General features: G+C 41.2%; 1 protein-coding gene across 1 annotated transcript in view; it reads right to left on the minus strand.

Annotated features, from left to right (window-relative positions):
* Positions 1-13,930, minus strand: part of DPP6 (dipeptidyl peptidase like 6) — a 375,478-nt gene that overhangs the window by 149,667 nt on the left and 211,881 nt on the right. The window contains exon 2 of the mRNA XM_054390267.1: positions 8,075-8,189. Within this exon, the coding sequence (XP_054246242.1) occupies positions 8,075-8,189 (115 nt within the window). The remainder of the gene's footprint in view (positions 1-8,074; positions 8,190-13,930) is intronic.

The following is a 13,930-nucleotide window of genomic DNA, read 5'->3' on the forward strand; positions in this document are numbered from 1 at the left end:
CTCAACCACCTCCCTGGACAACCCATTCCAGGCTCTCACCACTCTCATGGGGAAGAACTTCTTCCTTACATCCAGCCTGAATCTCCCCACTTCCAGCTTTATTCCATTCCCCCTAGTCCTGTCACTACCTGATATCCTAAAAAGTCCCTCCCCAGCTTTCTTGTAGCCCCCTTCAGATATTGAAAGGACAGTAGGTTTATGCCAGAAGGTTTATGGATTCTTGGGCCTTACAGATACTCACTATATGCACGATATCACAGAAACCTACAGTGGGTAGTTAATCAATATGAAAAGGTATTTTAATTTTCTCAAAGATTAAATACTTAGAGAAAAACTAAAGCCACCAGCTTTGATGAATATATTCCTTCTTTTTTCCCCTCAGCAGTGTTTTTTTTTCTTGTTATGATAAGCAGTCACCTTCTATGAAGTATTCGTTTCCAATATTCAATTTTGGCTGAGGAAATATTTGCATAGAAACCTTTCAGTTAGCTTTAAACACATTTGATCTTTAAAGGAACACGTGAGGCCACATTCTGAGATCTTCCACAGCAGGGATCTGCTTCAGCATCTCTCCTGACTACAGCATTCTCATGCCTGAGGTCTATTGGTGTCGTGCAGCCTAACCTATCTTTAGCATTATTTAGAACTGAACTTCTTAAACTGAACACACTGGTGATTAGAAACAGTTGAATCATACTCTAAGCAAAACACTTGAATCATACTTTAAGCCATTTATCAGAGGAAAAAAAAATCTTCTTTACTGCACTAAATTGAAGCCCCTGAGCTACCTGCAACCACTGAAAATTCCCTATGAAAATTCCCTGTGAAACACTAAAAGCTGTTTTGCTACAAACTACCATTTTTACCAAATTAAATTACAGTCACCAATTTTCACATTTTTCCAAGTCTGACCTAGGTTTCAATCACACTGCTCAGTGTGGCTTCCAAGACACATTAATGCAAGCTCTCAGCCAAATCTCTGTGTGAGTATTATGCCAAGGATTTTTTTGCATACTTTTATTTATTAAAATGGAATATTTAGTGGAACTTCTAGAAAACTGTTCCAGTGAGCTCTCACCATGGTGCAAGGCCCCATCATGGGATACCCAGGGAGATCAGAGCAGATTGGAGTCTACATACAGTTCTGGGATTACAACTGTTTCAGTCACTGCTTCCCAAATTCCACTTTGAGGAATATGGACACCCTCTTCCCTACCATGAGGGCATAAGCACAGGCATAAACAAACCTCTGTTTTGGAGACTTTGGAAAGGACAGGATGGGAATCCTTTCTCATTCCATCTTTCTGTACAGGAAAGAGACAGCTGGACTGGGAGCCACACCACCTCTAAACCTTCACAACATTTCAAACTCCTCCCAAGGGACAGGAGGAAGAGGTAGAGGCAGTAACTGATGAACGAAAGTCCAGGAGCCTCCCCAAGGCATGTTGTTGAGATTCCCTTACTGTGTCCTGCAGTTGGCTGCAATATCTGGGATTGGTCTTATAATGAACCATGGACAGCATTAATGTCAGCCATAGACCTGGGGAGGAAACAAATAACTAAATAATCAATACTTCAATGATTTTTGAGTAAAAAGTTCAGATTTACTGATGGCCTATCTAACAGATAGGTAAGTCAGAGTGCTCATTAAGGATGTCCATTCCATTCTTCTGGCCTCAGTGGAGACATTTTTGGAGGAAGAAATGCAATTGTGGGATCTCAGATAGCCCATCCTGTCCTGAACATGCCTTAGAGCATCTAAGCCAGCTGGTGGACAAAAGTTTTGCCCACAATTGACTGCAGAGACCTTGAGGCCTCCTTGGGATCACGGAAGGAGATGTCAAGCATGTGCCATCACCTTTCTTGCACTTATGTCCCCCAACAACAGCAGATGCAGAGAGCAGCTGCCAAGGGCCTGACAGCTCAGCAGCATGGCAGTAGCACAAGTGCCACAAGGATCTGTGATTTGAGTGCCAAGAAACCCACAGCCAAATATTAAGGCTACACACTGAAACAATCAAGCAAAAGCCATGTCCATTTTATTTTGATTCAACATCAAAGGCATGATGACAATTCTGTCTTGGTCAGACCTTTTGGGTTCATCTGTCTGCACCTCATCCTTGAAGTCAGCACACCTAAAAAGATGTGGGCTGCACTGCTAAAAACGTGCTCTTCAAAACACAAACAGAACAAAAAATTCAAACAGAAAAGGGCTATGAGCTGACCTCCCTGCCTGTTTTGCCTCTGCAGCACCAATCCTTTCTTTCAAGCTTCTTATCAACTCCAGCAATGCTCAGAGGCTGCTCGATGGGTAGAAGGTTTCAGTCACCTTTCTTTCCGTGATCCCTGTGGCTCAGCTACAGGTCAGTGTCAGATGTTTTTCTCACACTGCCTGGGCTATTGTGCATCACAAGCATGTGGCTGAGTGTGTGTTTGTTAATGGCCACTTCTTGGTGGCCAGCATACCAGGAGCTCCCAACCCTGCTCAATCATTGGGCAGACCAAATCCCTCTTTTGCCCTGGCAGTCTTTCTGTAACCCAAGTCAGTGGCCAGATGCAGCACACAGGCAGCCTTTCTCCTTTCTGCAAAATTCAAGTTGTGCCTGGGGAGGTATAGGCTGGATGTTAGGAGGAAGTTCTTCACAGAGAGAGAGATTGCCCATTGGAATGGGCTGCCCAGGGAGGTGGTGAAGCCACTGTCCCTGGAGATGTTCAAGAGGAGCCTGGATGAGGCACTTAGTGCTATGGTCTAGTTGATTGGATAGGGCTGGGTGATCAGTTGGACTGGATGATCTTGGAGGTCTCTTCCAACCTGGTTGATTCTATGATTCCATCTTTTTCCCCCCTTGTTTTGTTTGTTTTTTTGTTGTTGTTGTTGTTGTTGTTGTTGTTAATGGCATAGAATACACATTTCTATATAACAATTATGAACAAACTCATTACACCCTTGCACATCTGTTCACAACATATTTCTTCAGTCTTTCCAACTACCAAAAGCCATACAAAGCTTTCTAGTTTCAAACCATCACAAAGATGCATTTGTCTGTTTGACAGGGTGCTGTGCATTAATGCTGTGCAATGACTACTTTGGTACCACCTCTGAAAAACATCTCCTATGACTTCTTGTGTCGGTGTGAGCTGAAATTCCCCCCCACCGACAATAACCAGGCTAGCTCAGTCTGGAAGCAAATGAAAAGCTGTATTTACAAGCAAAGTCTAAAATCTACAATGAAATGCAATGAATATGTACAAATATACAAAATTCACAACATTCACAAATATATACAATCAACAGAAAAGCACAACCGATCTCCCTTTGCTTCCCCCCAAGGGGACCCTCCCAAAGGGGCCTCTCTCTCCCAGGAGCTTCCCCCCAGACCCTCCTGGACAGAGAAGCAGAGTTAGTTAAGCAGAAAGTTGTTAACTTAGCTGCCAAGGTCAGTGTGTGTTATCTTCAGCCAGAAGAGAAGAAGAAACAGCAGCCAGACAGCCCAGCAACTGCCCCCACTGCCGAACGCAGAATGTGCAGAGTGCCTACTTTGTTTTGGGTAATAGTTCTTAAACATTTCTATCTATCCAATGGAAGTGTTTAGAACAATCGTTATTTTGCTTTCTTACACCCAATAGTGACTTATTTACATTCTTTCACTTTCTCTGTTCTGAATTTTGCAAGGAAAAATTAAAAAGACAGTTTCAAACCATCACACTTCTGTAAGCATTTTAATGCTGAGCTAAAGGTCAGATTTGAAAGGGACAAACTTAATGTGCCACTCCAGAAAGCTTTAAGTATCAGGAACAAATGTGCAAGAAGTCCTTGTTTGTCCCCCATTTCCGAACAAGGAGGGGCTAGAAACTAAGCTTTTCCTATGCAAAACATTTAAAGGAATTTGGGGAGGTTTGGTTGTTGTTTTTATTAACCACAATTTCCATAGGATTGCACCCTCTCCTCAGCTGTGATACCTCATTGGTATCTCTAAGCTTTTGCCTGCCTTTACACAAATACACAAAACCCACTGCTATAGTGGGTCCATCCAGGTGCCATATGCTGCAACAAGTGAGCAACCACTAGTTAGGAAAGCCTCAGTCCCACGCTTTTATCATTGGTGGCAATGGCTTCAAGTCTTTCAGAGGTGGGTGGAACAGCAGGACTCACACACACACGAAACCAGAATCCCTCTGAGTAGGAAGCTGTGTGTATGTGGTGTGCTACTATGTTGTAATTCAATGCAAACTTTCACCAGTTACTGCTTCTTTTGAGAATGTTGTTCTAGAATACCAAGGGACATACAAAGCACAGAAATGCTGAAATTTTGTGAGGGTTTGACAAAATAAGAGCTAAGCATTAGGCTAACAACAAAGCACTACTACTGTAATTACAATGTCTATGGAATGTAAAGGACCCTGTTCCCAGTTCGTGAGCTGATCCTAAAGCTGGGTGAGTGACCTGCCTCTGAGAAACCCAGACCAGAATTTTAGCCTTTCTGCAACTGAATCCAGCATTAAAGCCTTCTTTAAAGGTTTGGGTTGTTTTGCAAAAGAATCTTGAAGAGGTATATAAATCCCCTTTTTTTCTCAATAATTAAATACTTTAATCACTGTATGTTTTGCAAAGCAAATCTTTGCCATTCCCCACTCTACCACTCTTGGTTTTGCAGGAGGCCACCCAGGACACTACCCCAATTTTCAAATTATTGAGAAACGTCATCATCATGATACAAGTTATGGGTCCAGTGAACCACTTATTTTTGTCTGAATGTGAACTACAAGACTGCACACTGCACCCTGTCCTATATATGTCCCAAAGTACTCTCTGTAGGCATCCCATGATGTTCAGCACTGGATTTTAAGCATCTCCACATTGGATGCCTTGGTATTGCACTGCAAAACAGGCCTTCAAACCAGCAGCAAAATACTTAGATACAAATGGTTTCCCAGTCAAAAAAAGGTCAATACAGACAGGAAAGAGCAAGGAACTCAGAGGTAAAATGTAAGAGGTCTTTTGTAGTAGTGTGAGAGAGTCAGGCTGGACTCCAGTGTTATCATTAGAAGGAAGATTTAAAAACACTTGAAGTATTCAGAAGCATTGTGCTCTGTCCATGCCAGACTGCATCACCCACTAGACACACTTTCAGGAAAGATGGGGTTTGTTTTGCTTATGATGCCACTCTCAGATTTGGCAGCAGCTTCCCAAGAACATCCACAAAATTGCTTTGCCTCCTTCCTTCACTGCTCTCTTGCCCCTTCCTTGATTCTTGTTCAAAAATCTGTCACTTCTTTTTAGTTTTGGCTACCAACACATAAATGTTTCTCTTTCCAGTGAACTATTTTATGGCAGGAAAACGCAGGCTCTGCTTCTCATTTTGGACAGGCTCCTCCATCTTCACCACTCCTGCCTTACTGGGAAGTGCTATCCCCAGTCAGAACTATCAATGTAGCACTTTCTAAATTTGTCAAGCCAGTCTCAATGTCTCACTTAGCACTGGCTGGTGGGAAATGTCTGTGAAATGAGCCTCCTGCTACCCTTTGACATAGTGAATCCTTGTAATGAGCTCCAGGGCCAGTGGCCCAAGAGAAGACTTAGCTGCTGCCAAGCCACAGCAGCAACCCAAGCTATCTGATTTTACCCTTGGCAGAGTCTCACCATGATGCAGTCTGAATCCATAATAAAAACAGTAGCATCACTGAGCTCAGAGTGTTTGTATTTGTATGTAAGACACAGTTCTGAAACATCAGCAGAATTCAAACAAACAAACAAACAAACAAAACCCAAACCAAACCAAACAAAAAGACCCCAAACCAAACCAGACCAAACAACAATCCCAGTTTACCAGCAAATCAAGCAATTGGAAATCTCAAAACACATGAACGAAAATTTTAGCACAGGAAGTGACTTTACCTATTTCTATGTTTTAAGCCCAGAGACTCTCTCAACACTGCTATGTGGTGTTGGTGCTAAGTGCAGGCCAATAACTGTATGATTTTTGTGTTCACACTTGTGTGCACACACGTCCCAACCAGAGAATGGCTTTCTGCATACATATACAAACATAAACACACAGATACACTTGGGAATTTTACTTATAATTGGATGTGGGCATTTCACATTCCCACTTCATACTACCTAAAAGAGAAAGGCATCATAATCCCCTATATTTACTTGTGTTTTCCTAAATTAGAGAATATTAACTATAGATTCTCCATGCTCCATACAGTTTTTCTGTCTGGGCACCTACCTGGACAACATCACTGCAGTATCTATAGTCATAATTTTCATTAAGGGATTTTAGGTGTGACTTTCTCTATGGAGAAGTGGGATCAAGATTCAGAAGTCCTACATGAGGTCTACATTTAGGCCCAGAATTGAAGCCACAGCTGCTAAATCCTGACCAGATATCATTCTCACTATCCCTATAAATAAACCCTTTTTTCAGATGGTCTTGTAAAAGGAAAGACTTGTGACTTCAGCTGTATTTAGGACTTTACAAGTATGTTTATACTTCTCCCCACGTATTCATCTATATGGAATCCTGCTTTTTTTTGCTGGCATTTCCATACCTAATGGATAAGGGATAATTTTCACTGCAAATATATAGTGCCTGATGTCAGCACATCCCACAGACTTTGTCCCAAAATATCCTAGAGTAGAAATGCACTGTCTAAAGGTGTTAAATCTGAGCCTTATCAAAATAAATGTTTGAAAATTATCCTTAAGCTTAACCTTAATTAATTTAATTACTTAATTACTCTGGTAAGACCAGGTGTTGTTTACATTTACTTTGAAAACTTCAGGATAGCATGAAATAAACTGAATATGGCATGATGATAAATAACCCAAAGGAAAATATGATTGTTTCACTCACTTTGACATTAACTCCATGACCTCTTGCATTTCTTGACATATCCCTGTCTCCAGTCTACCATTCAGAGAACTGGGGGATTAAAGTTTTGTCAGGGAAGATGGTCCACATCTGAACTGCTCACAGGCTACAAGGTAGAAATTTCTGCCACACAGTTTCCATCTTGTCTTTCCACTTCACTGTCTTGTTGTATTGTATTTTCTATGTTTTCTATTCTCCCTGGCCTCCATTCCTCTCCTCATCTCTGTGCTCTCTATCCTGCTACCCCCAGGAACAACTCACATGTACTCATTCAAAAAGGATCCCCTTTTCTTTTCTTTTCTTCTATGTCCTGCTGCAGAGGACCTTCTGCCTCTTCCTGCATTGTGTAGCTCCTCACTCTTTCTGACACTGAATTATCTTTTCTGTGTCTTGTCTCTCATTTGTTTGTCTTTTTGTATGCAGATCACAATCTCCTCAGAGCCACAGAAGCACCTTATTGCTGCTCTGTAAGTAGGCATGGAAATTTACAGGGCTACATAAATATGTAATAATCAATAACCATAATGACACCACATTAAAATTCAAGCCTACAATCTCAGAAGCTACTGTAAGAGAAGTAATTTACAGAGGTTACATGCACAGAACTTTATTGAAACTTGGTAAGGGGATTAACTGCAAGAACCCCTCATTGGGAATTTACTAATTACTTGCTGTGCTTAGATGCTATCTGGCACATGGTTATCTGGAATTGCTTTGTAAAGCTGTAACACTATGATCTGATCTAAAAATCAGTCTAGTTGAATGGGATGGGAATTAGGTGCCCAAGCATGGGCATCTGATGCTCTTTTAGATGTTCTATTATATGCCACCCAGCTGGCAGCTGCTGCTGCTCCATGTGGGCATGAACTTCAGGAAGTCCTGTGTCCTGACTGGCCTGTGCAGATGTCTCTGTGATGTGCCCTGGCAGGTCTAAAGTGACACTCCTGATCTCTTTAGATAACCAAGTTTCAGGCTTCTATCTTCAGCTCAGCAGCCCTGATCTTTGAATTGAAATGTACAACTCTCAAACATTCTACCTAAGAATGGCCTTGAACTCAGCCTCACATCAAGATAAAGAACCAGAAGGATTATTCCTTTGATGTTGACTTTGCAGTCAGTTTGCAATCCCTTTCCCCTTGAAAGTGTAAAATTACAGAAGGAAACCAAAATGGAAGTGAGTTAAAGGTTATAAATACCTGGTGTCAGGAGTATAACCGAGGTGACAATCAGGGAGCAGATAACGAGAATAACAAGTAAGGCAATTGCAATTCCTTTCCAGTTTCTTTGCGGAGGATTACTCCCCACCAGCTCCTAGAAACATCAAAGGAGAGCAAACATTTAGAAAAGGCTCTTACACAAGGAAACAAACAGCAGAATCCAAACAGCAGTGTATTTCTGCAGAACCACATCATGCCCCTTGCAACCATGGCAGGTGAAGCCTGTCATCCCAACACAATTTGTGCCATTATAATGAATCGTGTATTAATGGAATTGATTCCCAGTCAGATTATATAATGAACAAATGCAATGCATCCATAGGATGCTCAGTAGTGTAACCCACACCTCCCACTGCCTCCTCACATAGGAACACCAGATGCCCACACCAGCACTCATACAAACTCACTTATTAAAACCAATTTCCTACCAATCCTCATTAAGGCTGAGAATAAAGAGCTTTACAGTAACTTTCAAGAGACTCCTGTAATAAAATGCTAGAGAAGATAAATAATTCACAGGGACATGTACAGAGACACAAATCAATAAAGATATTCCCACAGTGAACTTCTCTGTCTTCCCAGAAAACATCACATCTCCTCAGGCCACCTTGCACACATATCAAGGTTGGCAGGTCTAAGGATGTGAAGACAGGATTCACATCTAGTACATACATTAAATTTAATCACATCCATATAACTTTAGATTGAAAGCTCCATCACTATTCACTGATTAGCTTTGACTTCTCTGTGGTTGTACCATATGTTCTGTCTAGGATGCATACAGCACCCCTGCTCTCCAGGCAGGTTTTTATGAAGTGCTGTGTTCGCATTCACAAGACCTTAAATATTTATTGCTCTTTATCTCTTTCATGCTTTTTTGTTGGATTCCCCTTAGCGCTGAGCATTAAAGGTGATTTCATGCATGCAGTGAAGCATCCCCAAGAGCTGCGTGAAGTATCAGTGCACTTCACTTTCCTGGAAGACTGAATTCACTCAAGTGATCTGGCCTCACAGCCAGAACAACTCTGCTGCTCCTCCTCCTTGTCACCCTCACTGGTTTAGAATTTTTGCCTCGTTTCCCTTGTTATGAGGGATGGTGAGTCTAAGACCAGTACTTCCTTAAAAGATTCTTCTGGATTTGTTTTTATTTTTTTTTTCAGGAAAATAAAAAATCTTTATAACAGACTAAGTTTTTCTGTGATCCAGAGAGTTTGTTTCACCTTTCTTTACACATAGCAACATGAGCTGAACAGAGAGGTCAGGCAAACCTCAGAGTTTTGATTTCAAAAAATGCTGGAAAATACTTTTCAGCTTTTCCATGTCATAGATCTATTTTACCAAAAAAGATAATGTTGACACTCTTTCTGTTTGGGGATCTATGCATTACAAAGGCTATAATTCTGCAACAGAAAGACAAGTTTGAGGCATTAAACCTCTCAGGTAGCATCTGTATTTTGATATTCTAGTTCTGGAAAAGATATGACGGCAAAGAGGGGTAGAGGTTAGCACACCCTCCCGTCCTTGCCTTCTCACTTGAACTTGGCTTTCTGTTTGGGAAGAACAAATGTATAGTTTATTGTTCTTACTAGAGAAACATCTGAAAAGTAGGTCAGGAGCCTTGAGAAATTCAGTTTTACCAAAAGCAAACAAAAAAATACAAATTTCTGCATTTCTATAGCATCCTCACCCTAAGCATGAATAAAAACTTTAATTAATTTACTCTTCTAACACCTTTTTCAGGAAACTGTTACAATTCCCGTTTTTCAAGTGATGCAACAGGCTCCAAAGAGTGTCTGTGACTTTCCCAGGGTCACATACAAATTGAGAAATACAGCCAGGAAAAGAATCCAGGGCTTCCAAATCAGTGGCAGAAGCATTCTTCTTTTCACAACAGGGCACAGTGGGACCTAGAGAGATGACTGGGGAGAAGTAGCTGAGAAACTCAGCCAAGCTGTAACAGTCTAAGGACAGAGGTAAGACACAGGCAGTGCTACAGGACTGATGGAAACATTCCTGAAAACATTCTAACAGCCCTCTCCCATCCTGAATGGTCAGGGGTTCTAAAATTGGGGGAAAAAAAAAAAAAAAAAAAAGAGTTGAAGGACTTGATTTAGATCTACAAGGCCAGATGCAGCTAAAAAAAAAATAATAAAACCTTGAATTAAGTGAGGTTTCCTTGTCCATGAGTCCCAGGGAGACAGAAATGCTTAAGCTTTCAGGACATCAATACTTCCACTGTATCCATTATCACACCATAATACCATTAGTTTCATTCTTCAGTCACCCATTCAATATCTGAGCAAAATCACAACCAAAACCCCTGGGAATTTCTAGTGCACCAAGAAGAGTAAAACATAAACAAAACTCTGGGATTTAATACATTCCAAGAAAGCAGAAAGTGAAGTTTTCACTTTCTTTCCAAAATTCCATCAGGAAATTTCCCCTAGGAAAAAAAAAAAAAAAAAAAAAAAAAAAGCCTGAAGAGATAAACGGCATTTCAAAGAAAGGTAAGCTTTATTCAGCACAGGTTTGGAATGCAGCTTTTTTGTTCCTCTCTGTCATTTGAAGTCTCCTTCTATGGGAGTCACAGTAAAAGAGCTGCACTCACCTTGTACCATACACACAGCAGCACTGCCGCCTCAGCTCTTCCCTATCTGCATTTCTGTTAATTTGAGAGAGATGTTCCTCTGTCACTGTGACCAACTTTTACATCCAGGAGATTACAGCCTCACCACTGGTTCATGATACTCTATGCCCTTGGCAACAAACTCCCACCCTTCAGCAGGACTTCCCACAAGCAGATGTAAGCTGCCTATTCACATTGCTCAGGAAAGCCTCTGTTCTTGGGACCAAAGCCAGGAAGGTGTTTAATTAAGCCCTAGGCAGGTACAGATTCAAGCGCATAAATAAAGCTCTTGAAGTGGCACCTCAAAGAGTTTGTTCCCAACACACAGTACAAAGCTATAATTTGCCTATGCCTGAAAGATCCCAGCTTGCCCCTGTAAACACAGAGATCTAAACCAACCAGCAGCAGATACCCTTAATGAACCATGGCTGCCAATCCTGAAGATACTGCTTTGGTTTTAACACTGAAATCTGGGTCTAGTGCACAAATGGAAATAAATCAAGCATGCACTGTGTCTGCTCTGACCAAATGATTCTAGTGAAAACAATATAAAAGGAAACAGTAAACCAAAGTCACTCATGGGTAGGAGTCACCTGCTCTCGGCTTCTCATGAATAACACAACCCCTGCACAACCTCTGAAAGCAAGCTAAAGCCCCTCAGTCTGTTTTCTCTCCTAAGTTTCCTTTGCTGTTCATTTTCCACTCTTCTTTCTCTAAAATCTCAATTGGTTTTTGGTTGGAAAAGTAAAACAGATGTTACTACAGGTTTTGAGATAAGCACACTTCACTGATGCCACATACTGAAAACTGTAAATGTTATCACCTTCATCTTAATTTATGATTGAAAAATAAGAGCATCCACCTGTGAAGTTGACTTTGAAGCCATAAATCCAGACATCTACAGCATTTCAAGACCCAAAAAGATCTGTGATGACATATTTTCCTGCCTGCAAAGGAATCACTGTACTGACATGTTATGGATGGACGCTGGATATGCTCTAAGCCAAGACACTGTCAACAAAATTCTGTTTGGCAGGATTATTTGAAATGTGTCAAAATTCTGCCAGCACAGTGCCTGTATTACAATAATTTAACAAGTTACTAAAGCCCAAATTCATCAAGCACAGGTGGTTTGGTTGTGGATTTTTTTGTTGTTTGGTTTGGTCTTCTTTAATTGTTTGTTATTTAACAAACAATATATATCCTAGATCGAGTTCTCTGAAGAATCAATATCAGGATGATCACAGTGGGCCTCTTAGTCTATTTCAACAAGGAGTTGCCACTTTCATGCAATAACAACAAAACTTAGGGGTGTTATACTGGCACACACACATTCCCCAGAGCTGTGCCATGTGTGAGGGCCCCTGCTGAAACAGGTGACACTGGGCCATGGGTACAGACAGGAGAGTGAACTCTGCTCTCAATTCCCCCAGTGTACTTTAGAAAGAAAAGGAAAGAAAAAAAATAAAAAAACAAACCTGAAACCCCCAAAAATCCATGGCATGAAACAAAAGCAGATTCAGGATGTTTTATTAGCTCAGAGGTAGCAGGATGAGGTTTATGGCATTTGTTTTGTATGGTTTCCATACCTGCCATTCCTGTTTGCTTCCAAATTTTAACTCAATAACCTGAAATACTACACTGATAAACAAGGGACATGAAAATCCTTTCAGCAAGCTTGTTGACACACAGCTAATTGAGGAGTATGGATCCTGCCTTCACCTCAGGCTTCCTTGCTCTGAATTAAAACTTTTTGCCTCATGACGTAACAGCAAATGCAGTGTCTCTAGCAAGTCAGCTCACCAATTTCAGAACACAACCCACATTAAAAACATTGCTGAGGAATTAAGTTATGGGAAAGCTGTTATCTCTGGCAAAAACACCTACGATGTTCAGTGGAAAAGTAATCTTCCTGTTAATTAGTTCTTTGCAATATGAAATTGCTGCAGATTATAACTGCTAAACAGTACAACAAATTAGATACAGAGTAACCCACGCAGTTAGATCATTAACCTTGTGTTGCAAACAAAAAGGAAGAGCAGTGACAACATCAGTAAACCAGATGCATTGTGGTGTTTACAGCAGGAGGTTTGCTGAGACTCCTGGTTATACTGCTGATCAACACTGCCTTACTGTCTCATTGTACTCCTCCATTTGTCTGGATCCTCTACTGCTCTACTGCCTTAAAATTTAGGGTGGAGGGGTTTTGTGGATAGGAATAATTTTTGGTACCCTGCCTGGCACAGTGGCAACCTCAGTCACTAAAGAACTTAAGTAGCATCATAACACAGACAAACAATAATAAGCATCCTTGTCATCTCTGAATTCAAGCTGAGTTGCTTTTGTTTGATATTTTTATTGTTGTTAGTTGGTTGTATTTTTTAAATTTTTCTTTCCTTTTCTTCTCCCCACTCACATCCCTCCCTTCCTGCTGCTGCAGACTCTCCTGAGCTGTGCTCTGGCTGAAGCGTGATGCTGAATACCAATCGGTTTGCAGATAGACTCTGAGAGCCTCAGACTGAAGCTACAGTAAACTCAGCTGTTCAGATGCTAAAGGTAGTACTTTAGAGTCAGAGGAATAAAACATTGGTCTGCTTTCACCAATGAGGCATGGCATGCATGTAGGCTTTCCTGCAAAACCCCAACACAGGCAGTCAGAAGGATAAAAGCAGCAGTCCTGCCTGTTGCAGTGGTGATAAGTTAGTTATGTCTTCCCTCATCTCCTGCTGATAATGCATTTACTAATAGGAAGCTATGACATAATAACCATTAACATCGTTGTTATCTACTCCCCAGCACTCTGAGAAAACAACTTTTTTCCCTGCACGCAATGCAATACACTATCCTGCCGTGCATTTCTGGGAGACTCTTCTGAATGCCCCAAAGCCTCTCCTTTTTTGGCCCTGTAGCTCCATCTCCACTCACAATTCTCTGCCAAGTGCACATATGCAAATGCTTTGAGGTTGGGTATTAATGGTGTATTTGAGAGTGAGCAAGGAAACCACTGTATGCATAACACTCAGCTTCTTGTAAAACCAAACCATGAATGTTTTATGCTTTGATAGAGCTTTCAGTCTTACATGTTTCTATTACAAAGCCAATAGCAGAAAACAAATGCCATCTGCCCCTTGCACCTATCTGTTAGCTCTAACAGATGATGGGTCTTCCACAAGTTTAGAGCAGAAGGCATTGACTGACACAGATCACTG

The sequence above is a fragment of the Indicator indicator genome, chromosome 20 (genome assembly GCF_027791375.1).
Source record: "Indicator indicator isolate 239-I01 chromosome 20, UM_Iind_1.1, whole genome shotgun sequence".
NCBI lineage: Eukaryota > Metazoa > Chordata > Aves > Piciformes > Indicatoridae > Indicator > Indicator indicator.